Source organism: Phodopus roborovskii, unplaced genomic scaffold (genome assembly GCF_943737965.1).
Source record: "Phodopus roborovskii unplaced genomic scaffold, PHOROB, whole genome shotgun sequence".
In the NCBI taxonomy this organism is placed as follows: Eukaryota; Metazoa; Chordata; class Mammalia; order Rodentia; family Cricetidae; genus Phodopus; species Phodopus roborovskii.
In genome coordinates this window covers 11,463,548-11,480,649 of record NW_026125391.1, presented here as the reverse complement: position 1 = coordinate 11,480,649, position 17,102 = coordinate 11,463,548, and the positions used below count along the sequence as shown (strand labels likewise).

At 37.8% G+C, this 17,102-nt stretch overlaps 1 protein-coding gene across 1 annotated transcript in view; it reads right to left on the bottom strand.

Moving 5' to 3' along the window:
* The window catches only part of Lrrc72 (leucine rich repeat containing 72), a 40,775-nt gene extending 24,490 nt beyond the window's left edge, over positions 1-16,285 (bottom strand). Inside the window, exons 1-3 of the mRNA XM_051175128.1 lie at positions 16,157-16,285; positions 13,229-13,302; positions 8,147-8,216 (exon numbers count right to left, since the gene is read on the bottom strand). Of these exons, the coding sequence (XP_051031085.1) occupies positions 8,147-8,216; positions 13,229-13,302; positions 16,157-16,285 (273 nt within the window). The remainder of the gene's footprint in view (positions 1-8,146; positions 8,217-13,228; positions 13,303-16,156) is intronic.
* Positions 16,286-17,102: the final 817 nt, after the last annotated feature.

The window sequence follows — 17,102 nt, the reverse complement described above, 5'->3', positions numbered from 1 at the left end:
TCAGAATACCTTATCAACAATACAAAGTTCTACCTGTGAAACAAGCCAAAATCTTGGTTAAAAAATATGAGGATTGAACACAAACAATTACAGTCATTCACAGTAAGAAAACATGTCTGACTTTCAATCCTTATCAGGAATATAGTGATGAAAATAAAGACATGCACTCCCAGAGTTAGAAGGAAATCCTTGGAATTCCCCTAGGGTGGTGGAGAAGATGAGCTGCATAGAGACACACAGGTCAAGTAGTTCGAGCACTTCCAAAGGACCTAGACAAACTTAAGACAATGGAAGGAACTGAACACATTCATGTTTGTTCAGTTGATGAGAGTTTGGATTGAGTAATTAGTAACAGCATTTTAACAGTACATTTGTTTGGTGGAGCAGACCATGAAATGGTTGGCTGAAAAAAAAAATCCTTCACAGTTGTAGAGTTGAAATCTGAGGCTGAGGTGTTGGCTGGAGTGGGTATAGTTCTGAGGCCTCTCCTAGCTTGTAGAGGCTGTCTTCTTCCTGTCCTCACATGAGCTTCCCCTTGTGCATATGAATAGCATCTCTTTATGAATCTTAATCGTCTCTTTTCTAAAACTGCCAGCCATATTGGATTAGGGCCCACCCGTACTATCCCATTTAACTTAATTACTTCTAAATGCCCTATCTCCAACTCCAATCCAGTCACACGGGATCAGGGATCAGGAATCCTACACATGAATATGGGGAGACATAATTCAGCCCTTAGGGGGAGAAATCAAACAAATGTGAGCTCCAGGGAATCAGAAGCACAATAAGGGAAAACTGGAGTATAATACATGGTTTAGCTCTGAAAAGCATAGTTTGTCTTAACAATGTAATGAGTGAATATTGATTTAACTGAAATTACACTACAACCACATCAGGAGACCAGGAAGTGGAAAGTATGTATGTGTGTGGTATAAGTGGGATGAGAAAGAGAAAGAACTAAACCCTCATGTTCCTTAGTGGGAACAAAATAGCTGTTGTGCAAAAGAGAAAGAACAGGAAACAGCAGTACCTACTGAAATGGGTTTTGCAGAAATGCTCTTGGCAGTGAAACATCACTGAGAAGACCTAAAAGGTATGTATTGTATTTGAGGACAAGGGATGGGGCAAGCCACTGGTCCTGTTGCTAATTTGTAGAACTATCTAATTCTGCGACCTTTTATTATATATGTGAGTACACAGTGGATTAAAATAAAAATATGCCTAGGAAAAGGCTGACTCTTAGCATTTGCTCTGTGACTGCATGTACACATGTTTTTCGTTAGTGCTTCATCTGCCCCATACCATGCAGTGTCTCAATGGTCTCTGAAGCAGTCAGGAATACAGAACTTTGCATGAGCAGCTGTAAAGAGATTATGTGATTTGATAAACAGCGACAGAACACAGGTCCCCCCCAAAACCTTCAGTTCAACATCAAGTTACTAAATAGTTGCTTTTCCTGGGAGATTCTGTCAGGAGTCCTTATTTCTTTCATTTCTGTCCCTTTAATTTATTTTATCTAATAAAACTTGAGAGATACCATAATTTCTCAGAATCTCAGTCCCTTCTGCATGATCCCAAGACTTCCTCCTTGAGTGGCTCCTTAAAGAAATTAGAGTGTCTTTTCCATCAGACAAGATACTTGCTTTCCCAGAATTCCTGCAGCTTGGCATGGACAGAAGTACAGTGTACCCACCCTGTACTTCAGTCAATAAACAGCAAGACAAAATATTGAATTAACTTTTAGGGTAGCAGAGATGAGGCAATGTTGTCCATAGTGGTGAGCATGGTGGCAGTGTTGACAGAGTCCTTGCACAGTGGACGGTGCTGCTGACACCAACTGTACAAGAAGCATGGACTTGAGCTGCTCTCTTTATGAAAACTCTCTAATACAGGTTTTAATTTTCACCACAGTTGCATTTGATCCTAAGAAGTTTCTGAAGTTTGTTTTTAAACCTCATTTACACCCACCCAGTATCTTTTCAATAAGCACTTTTTCTACTTGAATCAGGAGGATAATATTTCTGTCCCTTTTTATCACTTGAATTGGTGACAATGTGAAGAAAAGTTCCTTTTGTGATGTCTAATAGATAGTAACTAAGACATCAAATTAAGAAAAAGAAAATGTTGAGAAAAATAGCCCTAATTTACTTTCTTCAAGTTTATAATTGATGGCCAAGACATGTCATTTGTGATTCACTGAAAAATTGGAATTTTGCATTTATGAGAAAATTCTAGGGTTTTAATTTACTCATCTTTCCAATTATTGGGAATGCCAGGCTGCTGAAGTCTATTGGCAAGGCAGTGAGGAGGAAAAGAAAAAAAAAAAAACCAGACAAAAGGCCCTGGCTTTGTTGTCGTAGTAGAGGAAGATTGAATAAATAAACACACACACAATAAGTAAATTACACATTATGAAGTAAGTGGATAAATGTTGTGGGAAAAGGCCTGGAGATGGAAAAGAGGGGGTGGTGCTGTTGGAAGAGTTGTCTTCCAAGGAGGGATGCTTGAAAAGGCTCTGTGACAGAGTAGCTAGACAGAGTAGCTAGTATTTGTTGAACCAGCCCTTGGGACAAACCAGGACTAGATAGAGAGACAAGATGGTGGCTGGAATGGTTGGACCAAAGTTCCAGGGCTGAGCAATAGCCAGAGACTCATTGTGCAGTGCCTTTTCTGTTATCTTGAGAACTCAGCTTAGAGTGACAAGAAGCCATCTGGATTTGAGCAGAGGTTTGGCTTATTTGCACTTAGGTTTCCACCGGCCATTTTTGTTTGATTTTGGTTTTTGTCATATTGAGTGATTCTTAGTGATGGGGGCAATTCCTTCCCTCCCCTGCCCCCAAGGAGTAACCGAGGATGTGGAAATAGCTTTGGTTGTAATTCCTGGCAGGGAATATCCTAGAAACCAGTGGGCAGAGGCCATGGATGCTGCTTAATGTCTAAAGATGGCCAACACTCACCATCACGAGTTACACAGCTCAGAAAGTCAGTACCATCATGGTTCAGAAACCCTGAGAACAAAAACTTCCAGATCAGTGGCTAAACAATGCAGTGACAACCTCAGAAACTGTATTTGTGTGCAAACCAAGCTATTTATGTTTGAATATTGAAATATTGGTATTTCTTAAATAGAATTTCAAGTATTAGTCAGAGAAGAATCTTTTTAAAATTTAATTATTTAAACTTTTTATTTTAGTCAGCAAGAAGAGTAAAGAGTTTCATCAGGTCATCTTCAAAATATGTATTATCATACTGTGCTAGCTAGTTTTATGTCAACTTGACACAGGGTACAATTATCTAAAAAAAAGAAACCACAATTGAGAAAATGCTTCTATAAGATCCTGCTGAAAGGAGTCTTCTTAATTAGTGATTGATAGGGTAGGGCTCAGATCGTTGTGGATGATGCCATCCCTGGTCTAATGGTCCTGGCCTAGGCAAGCCAATAAGCAGCACTCCTCCATGGCCTCTCCATCAGTTTCTGCCTCTAGGTTCCTGCCCTGTTTGAGTTCCTGTCTTGACTTCCTTTGATGATGAATTGTGATGTGAAAGTGTAAGCTGAACAAACCCTTTCCTCCCTAAGTTGCTTTCATCATCACCGTATTAGAAATCCTAAGACATACTTTGTTCTCATTTATTCCTCTGCCTCACTGCTTTCCCCTTCCCTACTCTCCCTCTTGAGCTGGTTCCCTGCCTTTATCTGGTTTTGTTCCCCCTTCTGCTTTCTTGTCACATGTATTCCATTACTTTCTGTTCACCACTTCCTTTACAATCTCTTCCTTCATTCCTTCCTTCCTTCCTTCCTTCCTTCTTCCTTCTTCCTTCCTTCCTTCCTTCCCATGATTTCCCTTTCCAGCTTTGTGATCTGAAAACATCTTACAACAAACAAACAAACCCAAATTCTATACATGAGTGAAAGCATGTAGTATTTGTCTTTCTGAACCTAGCTCATCTGGTTTAATATAAGATTTTCAGTTCATTCAGTTCCCCACAAATGTCATGATTTCATTTTTCTTCATGGCTATGTAAAATTCCATTCTGCATATATATATATATATATATATTTATTGCTTAACTTCTACGGTGGCTACACAAGTTAAATTTACAGTAGCAATGAATGAGTTCCAACATCCTTATTAGCAGCTGCCATCGTTTGTTTCCCTAACGATAACCATTCTTATGAGAGTGGGGTAGAATCTTACAGAAATCAAAGTTGCATTTTGTTTGAGAGAATTTTAATAATATAACATATAGGAGGAAAAATAGATTAAAAACTAGTATTTACCCTAGATTCCTAAATTCACTTCTAATGTGTCTCTGCCTAATAAATTAAAACAGTACATTCATTTTTATCTAGGTTTTAGACATAAACTTAAAAAAGAGCAAATGTGCACTTGAAAATATTCAGAAATATCTGAAGAAATCAAGATTTGCACTTACCCCATCTTATTAGCAAATTACTAAAATTTTATGGGAGCACTTTCCAAAAATAAGTTTATAGTTCTTTCTTTAAAAATCACAACTTGAAGGGGATGGGTATGGAGAGATGGCTCTGTAGTTACTAGCACTGGCTGCTCTTCCAGAGCACACAGATTGGATTCCCAGCTTCTATGTGGTGGTTCACAACCTCTGAGACTCCAGTTCCAGAGGGTCTGATGCTTTCTTCTGGCCTTTGTGGGCACTGCATGCATGTGGTTCACTTAGATGTAGGCAAAATATGTAAAATAAATTCTTTAAAAGGTAAAAAGTAGGTATATATCCATGGATTTCACAGCCATGCAGTGAACTTCATGTTGGTTATTTGTGTTGATTTTCTTTTTTATGTTTTAAACATTTGGCAAAGTATAAGTCAACAAAGTGGACAAAAGTATAGTTAATGTTGCCCTGAGGTAAGAACAATTCATTGTAAGAGCACAAATTATGTGGGACGCGTACAGTTCATTTTGTTTATTAGTAGCTCTTATATTCAAGGAAGGGGGGTTTCTTGTAATAGTTTTCTGGGAAAAGGCCAGGTGTTTACAAATATGGTGACTGCATATAACTAAACTTATTGCATACATAAATAAATCTGAGGGACATCTCCCTCATTTGTGCAATATGGATGGATACCCAGTCAATCATCAGTCAGTACAAAAATTCATGTTAGCTTACTTAGCTCATTCACCAATCCCAGGAGCACCTGAAATGTGTCAGGAGGTTAACCTTTTAATGATACACAAGCTACATTAATGTGTCCCTTTAAGGAAAAGTAAGTGATGGTTTTAAAAAGAACACAGTCCATTACACATAACAAAAACACAAGAAAAGGTCTCAGTCCCTTCCTGAACCCTACCCCACCCCACCCTCGATTTTAGAAGAAAGAGTTGATAGGTGTGAGAGCCCTCCTTTTCTGCATAATGCCTCTGGAGGCCAACTGTATGGAAATTCAGTGGGTGGCTGGAGGTTGGACACTACCGGCTCACAGAAAGCCAAGAAACACCACAAACTCCCTAACCATGTCTCCCCCCTTCGACATTGTATGACATTTGTACATGTCTGCCTTTCAAAAGTGACCGCCATAAGGAGCCACACTGCAAACTAAGATGAGTCACTGTTGCTGTTGCTGTGCCTGATGGTTTCCATGTTGTTTTATTCAGAGGTCATGTGCTATGACCCAGGGTAATTTCTGGCAGGGTGTTTAGAAGAGTTTTGAATTTTAATACCCTTAAGTGGTGTGTGTACTTTCCATTTCAGTCGTTAGCTGCCTGAGCCTTGGAGGTATTTTTATTTTTTCTCCTCTTAGAAATTACTTCAAGATTAAGAGACAGACTGATGCTTAGAGTTAATACTGAAAGCAATTGCAATTTCCATTTCCACCCAGTTGGTTTAAAACAAAACAAAGGTTTTCATAAACATAGCTGTTTAAAGATTGGGTGTTGTGACTGTGGACTTCTGCACAAAGGCGGCTTGTTGTTGGGAAAAGATTGCCATGCTTTTGACTGCGGGTGTTTGGAGATCTGAATTAAAAATGCCCAGACTGAGTTATCAGTGTATACTAAAGAAAAGCCAGGCTGTCGGGAAGCTACACTAAAGGCGAGAGCCACCTTCTGACTAGTTACCTGTAATTACTGTCTGGCTTTGAATTAGATGATTCTGTTCTTTTGCTTGGAAGGAGCTGGGAGCCCCACACTGAGGTCGTTCCTGTGAGGGCAGGGTGGGAGCACTTCAAAGTACAGCCCCTAATGGAAGCTTTGGAAGCAGATTTCTGACCTGGAGAATTGTTCCCTAAAGTTGGAGATATGGTCTGATGCTTCCTGATGAAGCTAAGTCCATTTCAATAACAACTGGCCTCACTGACACCTTTTCCTTTGACTTAAAGACAAAGACATATGCATCTGCAGAATTGAGTATGAGAGTGCATGTTCTCGATGTAAAATCCAAAATATACAGAATGTATTTTAAGATGGAGCCATATGTAATGATTTCCTGAATAGGACTCTAATAGCTCCAGAAATATTGATAAGAATTTACAAACCAGATTACATGAAACAGGAAAGGCTCTGTGAAGTGAAAAACACAATTACAAAGCTAAAGGCAGACTAGAGTGGCAGAAAAGCCTTGCCAGTTCTTCAACAGAGAACCAATATGCAAAATACAGAAACTGAAAAAGTTAAACAAATAATCTTTTTTTGTTTTGTTTTGTTTTTTGAGACAGGGTTTCTCTGTGTAGCTTTGTAGACCAGGCTGTCCTGGAACTCACAGTGATCCACCTGCCTCTGCCTCCTGAGTGCTGGGATTAAAGATGTGCATCACCACTGCCCAGCTAAGAACAAATATGATCAATACATGTATGCATATGTTATAGTAAATCATAATTTTGTTCAATAGCATACAATAATAAAGATTTATAAATGCAATATTAATAAAACAATGTGGATCTGAGTCCCTTTACAAGGGGTGACTAAAGTATACAGCATCAAGGTCCAGAGGCCTCTGTTACAAATAGAGTTTGGGTAAAGGTGACATCAGGAATAGCAAGTGGACAGTCAGTCTTGGAGGGAGATTAGCTTTTGGTTGCCATGTCCAAATCCTCGAGAGAATCAGCTTAAAAGGAGCAAGAATTTATTTTGGCTCCGAGTTTCAGAGTTTTCTATCTGTTGTTAGTGTATCTGCATTAAGGCTGATAGTGAGGCAGAGCATTGCAGAAGGAACATGCGGCAAACGAGATCAGTTATGACAGTCAGGAAGCAAATAGAGGAGGGGACCACCATTCCAATAGACCCTCAATGACATGAGGCCCCACCTCCTAATGCTCCCATCACCTTATTAGCACCAGGGGCTGGCCACAGGAGACATCAAGGGTCACAGTGGATGGAAGATGTCACAAGAGACCAAGCAGGGAAGTTTCCAGATCAACCACAGAGTCCAGACACCCTGGAAATCCCTGATAGTTCTAGTGGGTACAAAACCAAGCACTGTTTCTCCCTTGCCTTTCCTCACCTTCCACGCCACCCCAGTGCACACCAAACCTAACTGAAGAGATGAGTAAAGACCGAACCTGGGGAACACCATAGTGGAGGTGAGGAGGAAAGAAAATGGCCAACTGTATCTCCCTAGTTAACAAAGAAAACAGATGACCCACCTATGGTCATGCCAATTCCCAGCAAAATATTTTGAAATGAGATTACAATAAATTCCTCAATAATGAGATATAAATTCCATCTCATCAAGACAGGGTATATGTGTGTGTGTGTTTCCATGCCAGTGCATATGCATATGTGCGTGGAAATACACTTGCCTGTCTATATTTCATTTCTAAAGGAAGAGCAATATGTGAAAAATATTTTCATTCATGAGGTTGGTCTACAACATTGACCACATGGATGGTAAGATTTTATATTACTAGGAAAGGAGTAATGTGTCTCTCCAAACTTTCTTCCACAAAACTTGGGAGGTATAAATAGAACTGTGGTCTGATAGAATCTCACACATTTTTTTATTCAGTATACCAGATGTACATATGTCAGATTGGTCTTGGATATCTGTACCATACATATACATATGTATGTTTGGGTGCTTCTTATTTGAGGTTAAGTTTTACAAATAATACTTAATATTCTAAATATTAGCTCCATTAAAGCATGCAATGAAGAAATATAAAATGGAACATTACCTTATTATGATGGAGCCATAAATATTTTAATTTTTTAAATCTAGAAAGATCAATAACCTCTGTCAGTTCCCTGGAAAGAAAAAAAACATGAATATTAGCAACAATTCATTTGCTCATGGGTAAAGCTGGCCATACAGCTAGTGTGGTTTGGGAGAAACTGGCAAGACTTCTCTATCCCCTCAGAATCATTGGCACACTTAGCTTCAAAAATTCCATTATTTCAGTTAATCTTGTGTTGCCAATAACGTTCATCAGTTGAAATTTATATCTCATTATTGCAGTTCATTTCAGAACATTTTACTGGGGATTGGGAAGGGAGAAAAAATGAAGCGGATACTAGACATTGGTTCTGTTGTGACCAGACACGATCTAGGAGATGAACACGGTAGGACACCTGGAGAAAGGTGCTGAGGAGAGGCTTTATTGCTCACTGATCTCCTGGTCACTACATTACCCACCCTTTTTGTGTTGGTGGCTTAGGTGCTTACACAACAGATGTAGACTGGGCAGGCAAGCTTTTTACAAAGGGTAGCATCTCAGGAGAGGTGACCCTTTGGATTTTTCATATCTCTCTTGAGCTCTTAGAGTAGAAATTGTGGATAAGAAGCCCTTATGCATCCATGCGGTGTTCCTCTTTCAAATCTTGCAGAATACAGAGTATGGAGGGCACTTACATAAACACTTAGTATTAAAATAGTACTGTGTTATATGTATATATATAATATTACATACATATTATATTATATTATATAATTTATAGTATATAATATAGTATACATAACACATATATGTACATAGCATTCATAGCATTCATAGCAACATCTCTCAACTTTGTTTTAAACTTTACAACCATTTTTGAGTCACAGTATCCATTATGTAGCCCAAGCGGGACTCAAACTCTCAGTCCTCTTTCCTTGACCTTCCAAGTGCTGGGGTTACAGGTGTGTGCAGCTCCCAGATGCTCATGCTCATTGTTTGTCCTGAAACTCCAAAGAACTAAATTTTTCCTGATTTTTATGAGGCAGTCTTCCTGTGCAGACCATGCTGGCTTTCCTCCTGCCTTAGCCTTCTGAATAGGTGAGACTGAAGATGTGAACCGTTGTGCCTGATAAAAATTTTAAAGCATGTAATACTTCTAAATTAAATAGACTTTTCTTACTGCTTTTTGTATAGAAATATTTTAATCTAAGAAAAGTATGGGGGGTAAAATAGACAATTACAGATTTTCATTATTATTTTTAAGACTTTTATTTTGAAATTGTGATATTTCTCCCTTCCTTCTCTTTCTCCAATTCCTGTTAAATACCCCTCTCTGCTCTCTTTCAAATTCATAGTCTCTTTCAATATATGTCATTACACACATGATACACACACACACACACACACACACACACACACACACACACTCACTCACTGTTACTAAGAGACACACTCTCACAGAAAACTTCCTGATTCACTATTACAATCCGCCCACCTCTTCCACCATATTCCCTGAGCCTTTGGTGTGGGGAATGTTTTGTACATGTGTCCTTTGGGATCAGGCTCCACAATGATGAATTTTAATTGGTTGTGGTCTCCATCAATTGCAAAGAGAAGTTTCCCTGATAAAGGGTGAAGACTCCATTTATCTGTGGGTCCAGAAACAAAGTTTATAGATTGTTGTGAGAGATTATGATGATTTAGTCAATTCTCCTCTAATAACCATGACTTCATTAGCTAGCTTTCCAGTACCAGGCACAATTTCCCATTTGTTGAGTGTATATTAAGTCCAATTAGAGAGCTGTGATTACCACCAAGGTATACATGCCACTACTGTGCCCTTAGGGTTGTCATTCAATGTTGGTCCTTGCATAGTCCATAGGCATCGTAACTGGGTAGGACTGTTGGTTGTTTCCCTCCTTTGAAATCATGCAAGGTGCCTTCTTGTACCATGAAAGCTAGTTCTATGTGGTTTCAGCTCAAGGTTTTTGGGGCTTTATTTCTCAATTGTATCATGACTTATTTTATTTGTTGTGAACTGTGTGATATGGGTGCCGAAAATTGAATTTAGGCCTTTTGCAATAGTATGCACTCTTAATCACTAAGCCATCTACTTCACCATAACCTTTAAAAACTAACATATTACTACATTTTCCTCACCCTACTCTGTGTGTGTGTGTGTGTGTGTGTGTGTGTGAGAGAGAGAGAGAGAGAGATTGATTTTATTGGAGTCATCTGAAAATAAGGCTTATTATTGTAGGGCTCTTATTACTAAATAGCTCAGTATTCATAGCTTCTAAATTAAAATATTTTTCTGCAAATCATAATACCACTATCAGACCTAAGGAGATTAAATTTAATTCAGCCAAGTAAAGCAGCAAATAAATTATTCACATCACCTACTCACCTACATTTCTATACTACCTTTATAGTTTGTTTATTCTTATATCATTATATTTACATGTTATATTCAGTTGATATATGTTAAGAGTAGGTTTTTTCCCACCGGTCTGGTCCCACCACCACACCTGCCCCAAATAACACACAGAGATGCTATATAGATATAATGCTGTTAGCCTGTTACTAGTATTTCTTATTGGCTAGCTCTGTCTTAAATATTAACACATTTCTATCAGTCGAAGTATTTCCATGTGGTCTTATCTTACCTGAGAGAGGGCCCGGACCTCTGTTCTCTCAAGTCCATACATGTTGTTGACTCCTCCCTACTTCTTCCTCTCTCCTCCTAGTCTCCTAGTCCCGCCTATCTTGCTTTCCTATTGGCCAACAGTGCTTTACTCATTAACCAATACTAGAAACATATTTACAGAATGACATTTCCCATTAGACATAATTGAAGTCATTTTATGTTTACATTTGCCATTAACATATTTACATTTTGAAAAGTCCTAGACTACTGGCCAGAGGAATGCCCCACAATTCTTGATTTGTCTTAGAGTTTCCTAACAGTTATATTCCAGATATGCCACTTCTTAATGACATTAGTGGAAATTGTTTGTTACATCAGAAGGTAAATGATGTCAGTTTGTTCGACTTGTGGTAAAACTAAGTTCTGCTTTTTGTTTAAGGTTTGCTAGGTCTCTATTGTAAAAGTGCAAATGTTCTAATACAAAGCTAACATGAAGGGCCCAACTCTGGCTTCACATGAAAATCTTGCTCCACATAACAACACTGCCTTCAGTGGGTGAGCCCTATCTAATTTGGGATTACAAAATATCTCATTCTTCTTACATTGATTAACTCCCCCCCCCTCCAAAGAGCAACTGCTCTTTCTCGCATTTATGTTTTTCTCTATCATCTTTAGATTTATGTACCCTCTCACACACAATTTCCCTAACACAACAATAAATACCGCTCGCTATCTCCAAAGCAAAGTTCAGTGGAGTCGTGTACAACACTAAGGCATCCTCTCTCTTTATAGTCAGTATCTTTTTTTTTTTTTTTTTTTCTAAGAAGGAGTCCTTAGAACACAATGCAGTATGACTAACAGTCAGGGATGGTAGAGTGTTAACTTCCATCCTCTCATGAGGTAATAAAAACAACCTCAAGTTAGAAGTCTAAAGATCTTGAGCCTCATTTTGGGAATTGCACATAATTTTAATCTATTAGTACAGTATCAATGAGTCCAGCCATTCTTACAGTTTTTCTTAGAGTAATAATATCAATGCTGAAAATCTGGCTATTACAGAATGTAACAAAGTGATTCATTTTTAAAAAAGCACTTTAAAATTGGGAACGTTATTCTGCATACAAGCTTGTCATAGATCAATAAAAAGTTGTTATATTTTAAGATGACGCCAATCAAGACCATGAGATGTAAATCTACTACTAACGATGCTACAACTTGCAAGAGAAGTTAATAAGACACTCTTGTTCCAAAGGCAACTGAGACTTAAGCAAAGTACCTAGGTCACCTAGTTTATGCATGTAGACTGTGAAATATTTTTTTCCCAACTCTGTTGTCCTTCATATAAGAAAACTACTAATCAATGTTTTTTACTTTTCTAGTGTTTATAGCTATTCTTTTTGTCTACCATTCTTATGATCCGTAGTATTGCATTGTTGGAGTGGCCTTCTTGCTACATTATGGCATGTGATGATGTATGTGAGCAGGGAAGCAAACTCACTGTGATCATGAACTCACTCCTGAAACAATGAGCCTGATTTGGTGACAACACCATTAATCCATGAATGAAATGCAGAGCACTCATGGCCCTATCACCTCTCAATGGTCTTGCTTCTCAACACTGCTGCATTAAGATTTAGTTTCTAATATGAATTTTGTGGGATGCAAATAAATCGGAGCAGTGTCATTGCTATTAAAATGCAAACAGTGACCATGCAGGATGTCACTTATCGGCCAGTGGGAATACAATGTGGTCTCAGTCCAACCATATGCATCACTTCCTCTCCCTCTTGTATCTGGGGTCTGCTGCAGACACTGGGATTATTGTGTTCTATAGAACACCTCTTTGCTATAAAAGAAGAGTTTTTTCTTTACTAACAAAATTAATAAAAGTGGTTTTTGGGGTTATATTACAAAATGTTTTTTATAATATGAGAATAGCCCATTATTCATAACAATAGTAATGATATTAATTGTACTAATGATAAGTGAGTGCTTACTGTGTATCAGATATCTCTTTAATTTCTACCTCTCCTATGTGTCATAACCATCTTATACAAGAGTAGGATTGCTTAATTAAGTAAAATATTATCAAGTTAATATTTGCAGCTTTTGAAAAGTAAATATTGTCTAGGACATAAAGATAATAAAAATCATATTCACCATTTTTCTAAGATTAATATTTAACTAATGTTCTATTAGTTTTTAAATGTGATAATCCTAGCAGGAAAGTTATATAACATCCCAAGATTATCCTGAGTCAGCTTGTCTCAATAACCTCTGTTTTTCAGCCTTTTCAAAGTCTTGTCTCTTGTGTATAAGTGGTATACGCCTATTAATAGTTACTCTGTGGTCACCTACCCAGTCCTTGAAGAAGGGGTAATGAAAAAAAAAACATTTGCCATTATAAAAGATCATAAAATGATATTCCTCTGTGTCTTTCCAAAAAGCAAACTTACTTTTTAGAGAGGAACAGCTCGAAGACATCAGCATCCCTCTTGTGGCCACATATCTTTAGCTGATCTTCAACTGCCTGATAACATATAATTAATCTGTCAAACCACATTCCAATGAGCAAAAATACTGAGACATTTGCAGTCAATAACAATATGTCTATGAGAAGATCAAAAGAAAGGCAAATATGGAGGCAACTACTCTAAATTGATAAATTCCAACACTACAATTATATATTATTTACTCATCTTTGTGGTTGAATCTCATTATTTTTTACCCTAGGCACAGATGTGTAAATAACTTTAAGCAGAAAGCTTAAAAAATACACATATGTATGTATACACACCATGATTAAGTTGTTACATCTCTGTAAGGTAGGGTATTTTGGTTCTTTAACAATTATTCTTAAATTTTCCTTCATAAATGAAGAATTAGTGTTTGACTGGGTTCTATACTCATAGAAAATAAGTAGAGCCAGGATGGAGGTAAAAGGAGTAGAATGCAACATATACTTTTAGGGATGTTCTTTCAGTATGTTTGGCACCAGTAATTTCTTAACAAAGTACCAAATAAATGGAGAAATGTCACTTTTCTTTGAGTAAATTAATACATTTTTTTTTCATTTTATTGCCACAGGCTTTATTTAAAAGTACAGATACAGCAGCAGCTATAAAGCCCTTTGCTTTTTCTTTAATAATTACCAAATAAATATATGTAGGCCTCTTGATTGAGAGCAAAATGGAAACCTGGCCATTCAAGAGTGGAGCTAACAAGACTCAACAGAAGTGAAGGGGTCACTGGGGCCCACAAACATTGTAATTATTAGAATCAAAACCATCTAAGATTTTCTGTGGGGATTTGCAGTGTCAGAAAGTAATGTGTAAGGTTTTGAGAATGGATTTACCATGTAATAGCACACTTTAAGATGTTAGAGTGAGTGAGATGCACAAATTCTTAGAGACCTGAGAAAGCTAAATATCCCAGTGTAGGAGGTGACTGAAAACTGACAGTTCCTTGCTTCCCTTGATTTTTGTCAAACAAGCTGAAGTTTGGGGGCTTGGAGAATATACAGGCTTGGACTCAGGTCTTCCAACTGCTGGATTATATTTTACACTTTCACAAACCAAATCTTGGAAAAACTCATTGGGTTAGGCTTAGATGGTCTCACCTGGGTATTTCAGTTCAAACATCTAAACTCTTAGTATGCACAGTCAATCTCAATACTGCAAACTGACTTAAGTAGAATTAAAGTTTTATTTTGTTAACACTATAATATTTAAAATTTATAATTTTAAAGATATAAAGTTATGCTTTTAACTTCACCTAGCCACCATTATGCAGGAACGGTTAAGTTTGCACAAAGAAATGTATTATTGTGAATTTCAAAACACTTCTCTGTGGCTATGAAATATTCCCAATAAATGGAATATAGATTAAGGTGTTAACCTTGCAGGGGAACAATTTTCAGTAGTTTAAACATATAGATAAGGGTATGATGGTCAGTTTTACACATTGACTGTGTTAAGGGATGCCCAGATAGTTGGTACAGCATTATCTGTGAAAGTTGGTGCTTCTCCAGAAGTGAATGGCTTTTGAACTGGCAGTCTGAACAAAGAAGCTCATACTCAGTGATGTGGTCATCGCCCAGTCCACTGAGTGCTGAAAATCAAGCAGAAAGGCAGAGCTATGCACATTCATTTTCACTTGTCAATCTGGACACCTGTGTTCCTCTCCATCACTCCCCGTCATTAGCCACTGGACTTCCCATGGCCTTCCTCAAACCTCCAGCTTGCAGGTAGCAGTTCTGAGAGGTCCACCCAGGTGAGCCAATCCCTCCTAGTAAACCTCTGCCTATATGCTTATGCACTGTAGTGGTTATGTTTCTCTGGAGACTGATAAGAGATATGTAGTGATATATTATTTATGATTTATAGTAGCTTTTCTTTTTATATTAGACAAAAAGAGGAATTGTAGTCATATATTCTTTATGATTTATTAAATCTTGCCTGATTCTGAGACCTTGATCCTGTTTTATATTCTTTCCTAATGCTGGGTTCGAAGGCATGTGATCCCAGGTGATGAGATCATCTTTGTGTGAATTGTTTCTCTTCTGGATCAATCTTGTGTAGATCTGGGTGGCCTTGGACTCACAGGGACACATCTACCTCTTAATCCTGAGTCCTAGGATTAAAGGTATGTACCACCACCTTCTAGTTTCTGGCTTCTGGAATTAAAGGTGTGTGCCTGGCTTCTATGGCTTGTGGCTGACTTTGCTTTCTGTATCCTCGGGAAAGTTTTAATAAATCATAAATAACATATCACTACAGAGATGGCTATGTACATATACATTTTAAAATAAAAAGATATTACTGATATAATTTGTGTAAGTCTATTTTCTTAAAAATATAATTTAAATGCATATACAATGTACATATTCCAAACTGAAAACAAAAGCCTTATGTGATCATTAAGTTTTACTTTCTAGAATATATGTTATTTAAGGAAGTATATATACTATATATAAAATAAATGTGTGTGTATTAAGATAGGGTCTTGCTATGTTACACAGGCTGGTCTTGAACTCTTGGGTGAAAGTGATTCGTCTCAGCTTCTTTGACGAGCTGGGGCTATTGGCAATGCTATAGTGCCTAGTTCAAGGCAATACATTTTGAAGTGTTTAAATATTTTATAATAAATATGCATTGACTTGATAACCAGAAAGTAGTATGCATTTTTAAAAGTTTAGCTACAGCAGAAATACTTAAGGTTTTCAAAATTTTAGAAAATAAAGAGATGAATAGGAAACTTGAAGATATCATATTATAAATCTGGCACAATTAATCATTTATATAATTTTTTTTATCATGGCATGCTTCTTCTCATCCAGTAGTTTTATATGACTCCAGTGCAAAGTTTGAATATCAAAGTATCACCGAGGTGTGCTGTGAAGTTTCAGGTTTCATTAAGCCTAGGTAGGTAGCGATCCCTTTAGAATGTCTCCAGCGGTGCACATGGCCCTTCATTAAGAGGCCTTCCAACATCCTTCCCTGATGATTTGGCATTGTGATGAAACACACATTTCACCACTCTTGCCATTTCAGATTTCAAGATCTATAGGTTCAGGGATATCCTCAAGGAGTTGCATTCACACTGCTGTATAACCCACAGCACTGCCTTCTTCCAGAACATTCCCTCTGTTTGTAACTGAAGTCCCCATTCCACCCCCATCCCCCCACCCAAAGCCATGGCAGGCAGGCTCTGCTTCCCCCTTCTATGAGACTCTACCTTCCATACACCTTGAGTTAAGCCCTTGGTCACAGGTGGCTAGTTCATTTCAGTCAGCAGAATGTCTAAGTTTTCTGTGGTAGTTTGTATCAGACATTTGCATTGTAAAGCTCAGTGACATTTTATTGTATCGTACACTTACAGATAGATGAGTAGCTTGATCCACCTTTCAGCTATTGCCCTTAAGACCACTATAACTGTGGGTGTACAAAGACCATGCAAGCTCTCCCTTTCATGTCACTTAAAGATGTAGAAACAGTATAGTGATTCTGCTTCCTTTTTTTTTTTTTTTTTTGGAGGAATTTCTATGTCATTTTCTGTGACAGGACAGACATGGCAGGCACACTATGAAACATTTTTAAAATAGTAGATCCACACACAATCACCCAGCCTCCCACTGAAACTGACTTGTCTGCATTTTACCTGGTAAAGCTAGGGATTATGTCCTAAGATGTCTGTGTCTGTGAGTGGATCTTTAAGTAGGGGACACCCATCAAGACAAGAAGGTGGCAAATGTTAAGGACTATAAGAAAGGGGAGACATGTGGCAAGGACAGAGGAATTCCTGTTCCTCTGGGTGATGGGGTTTCAGGGC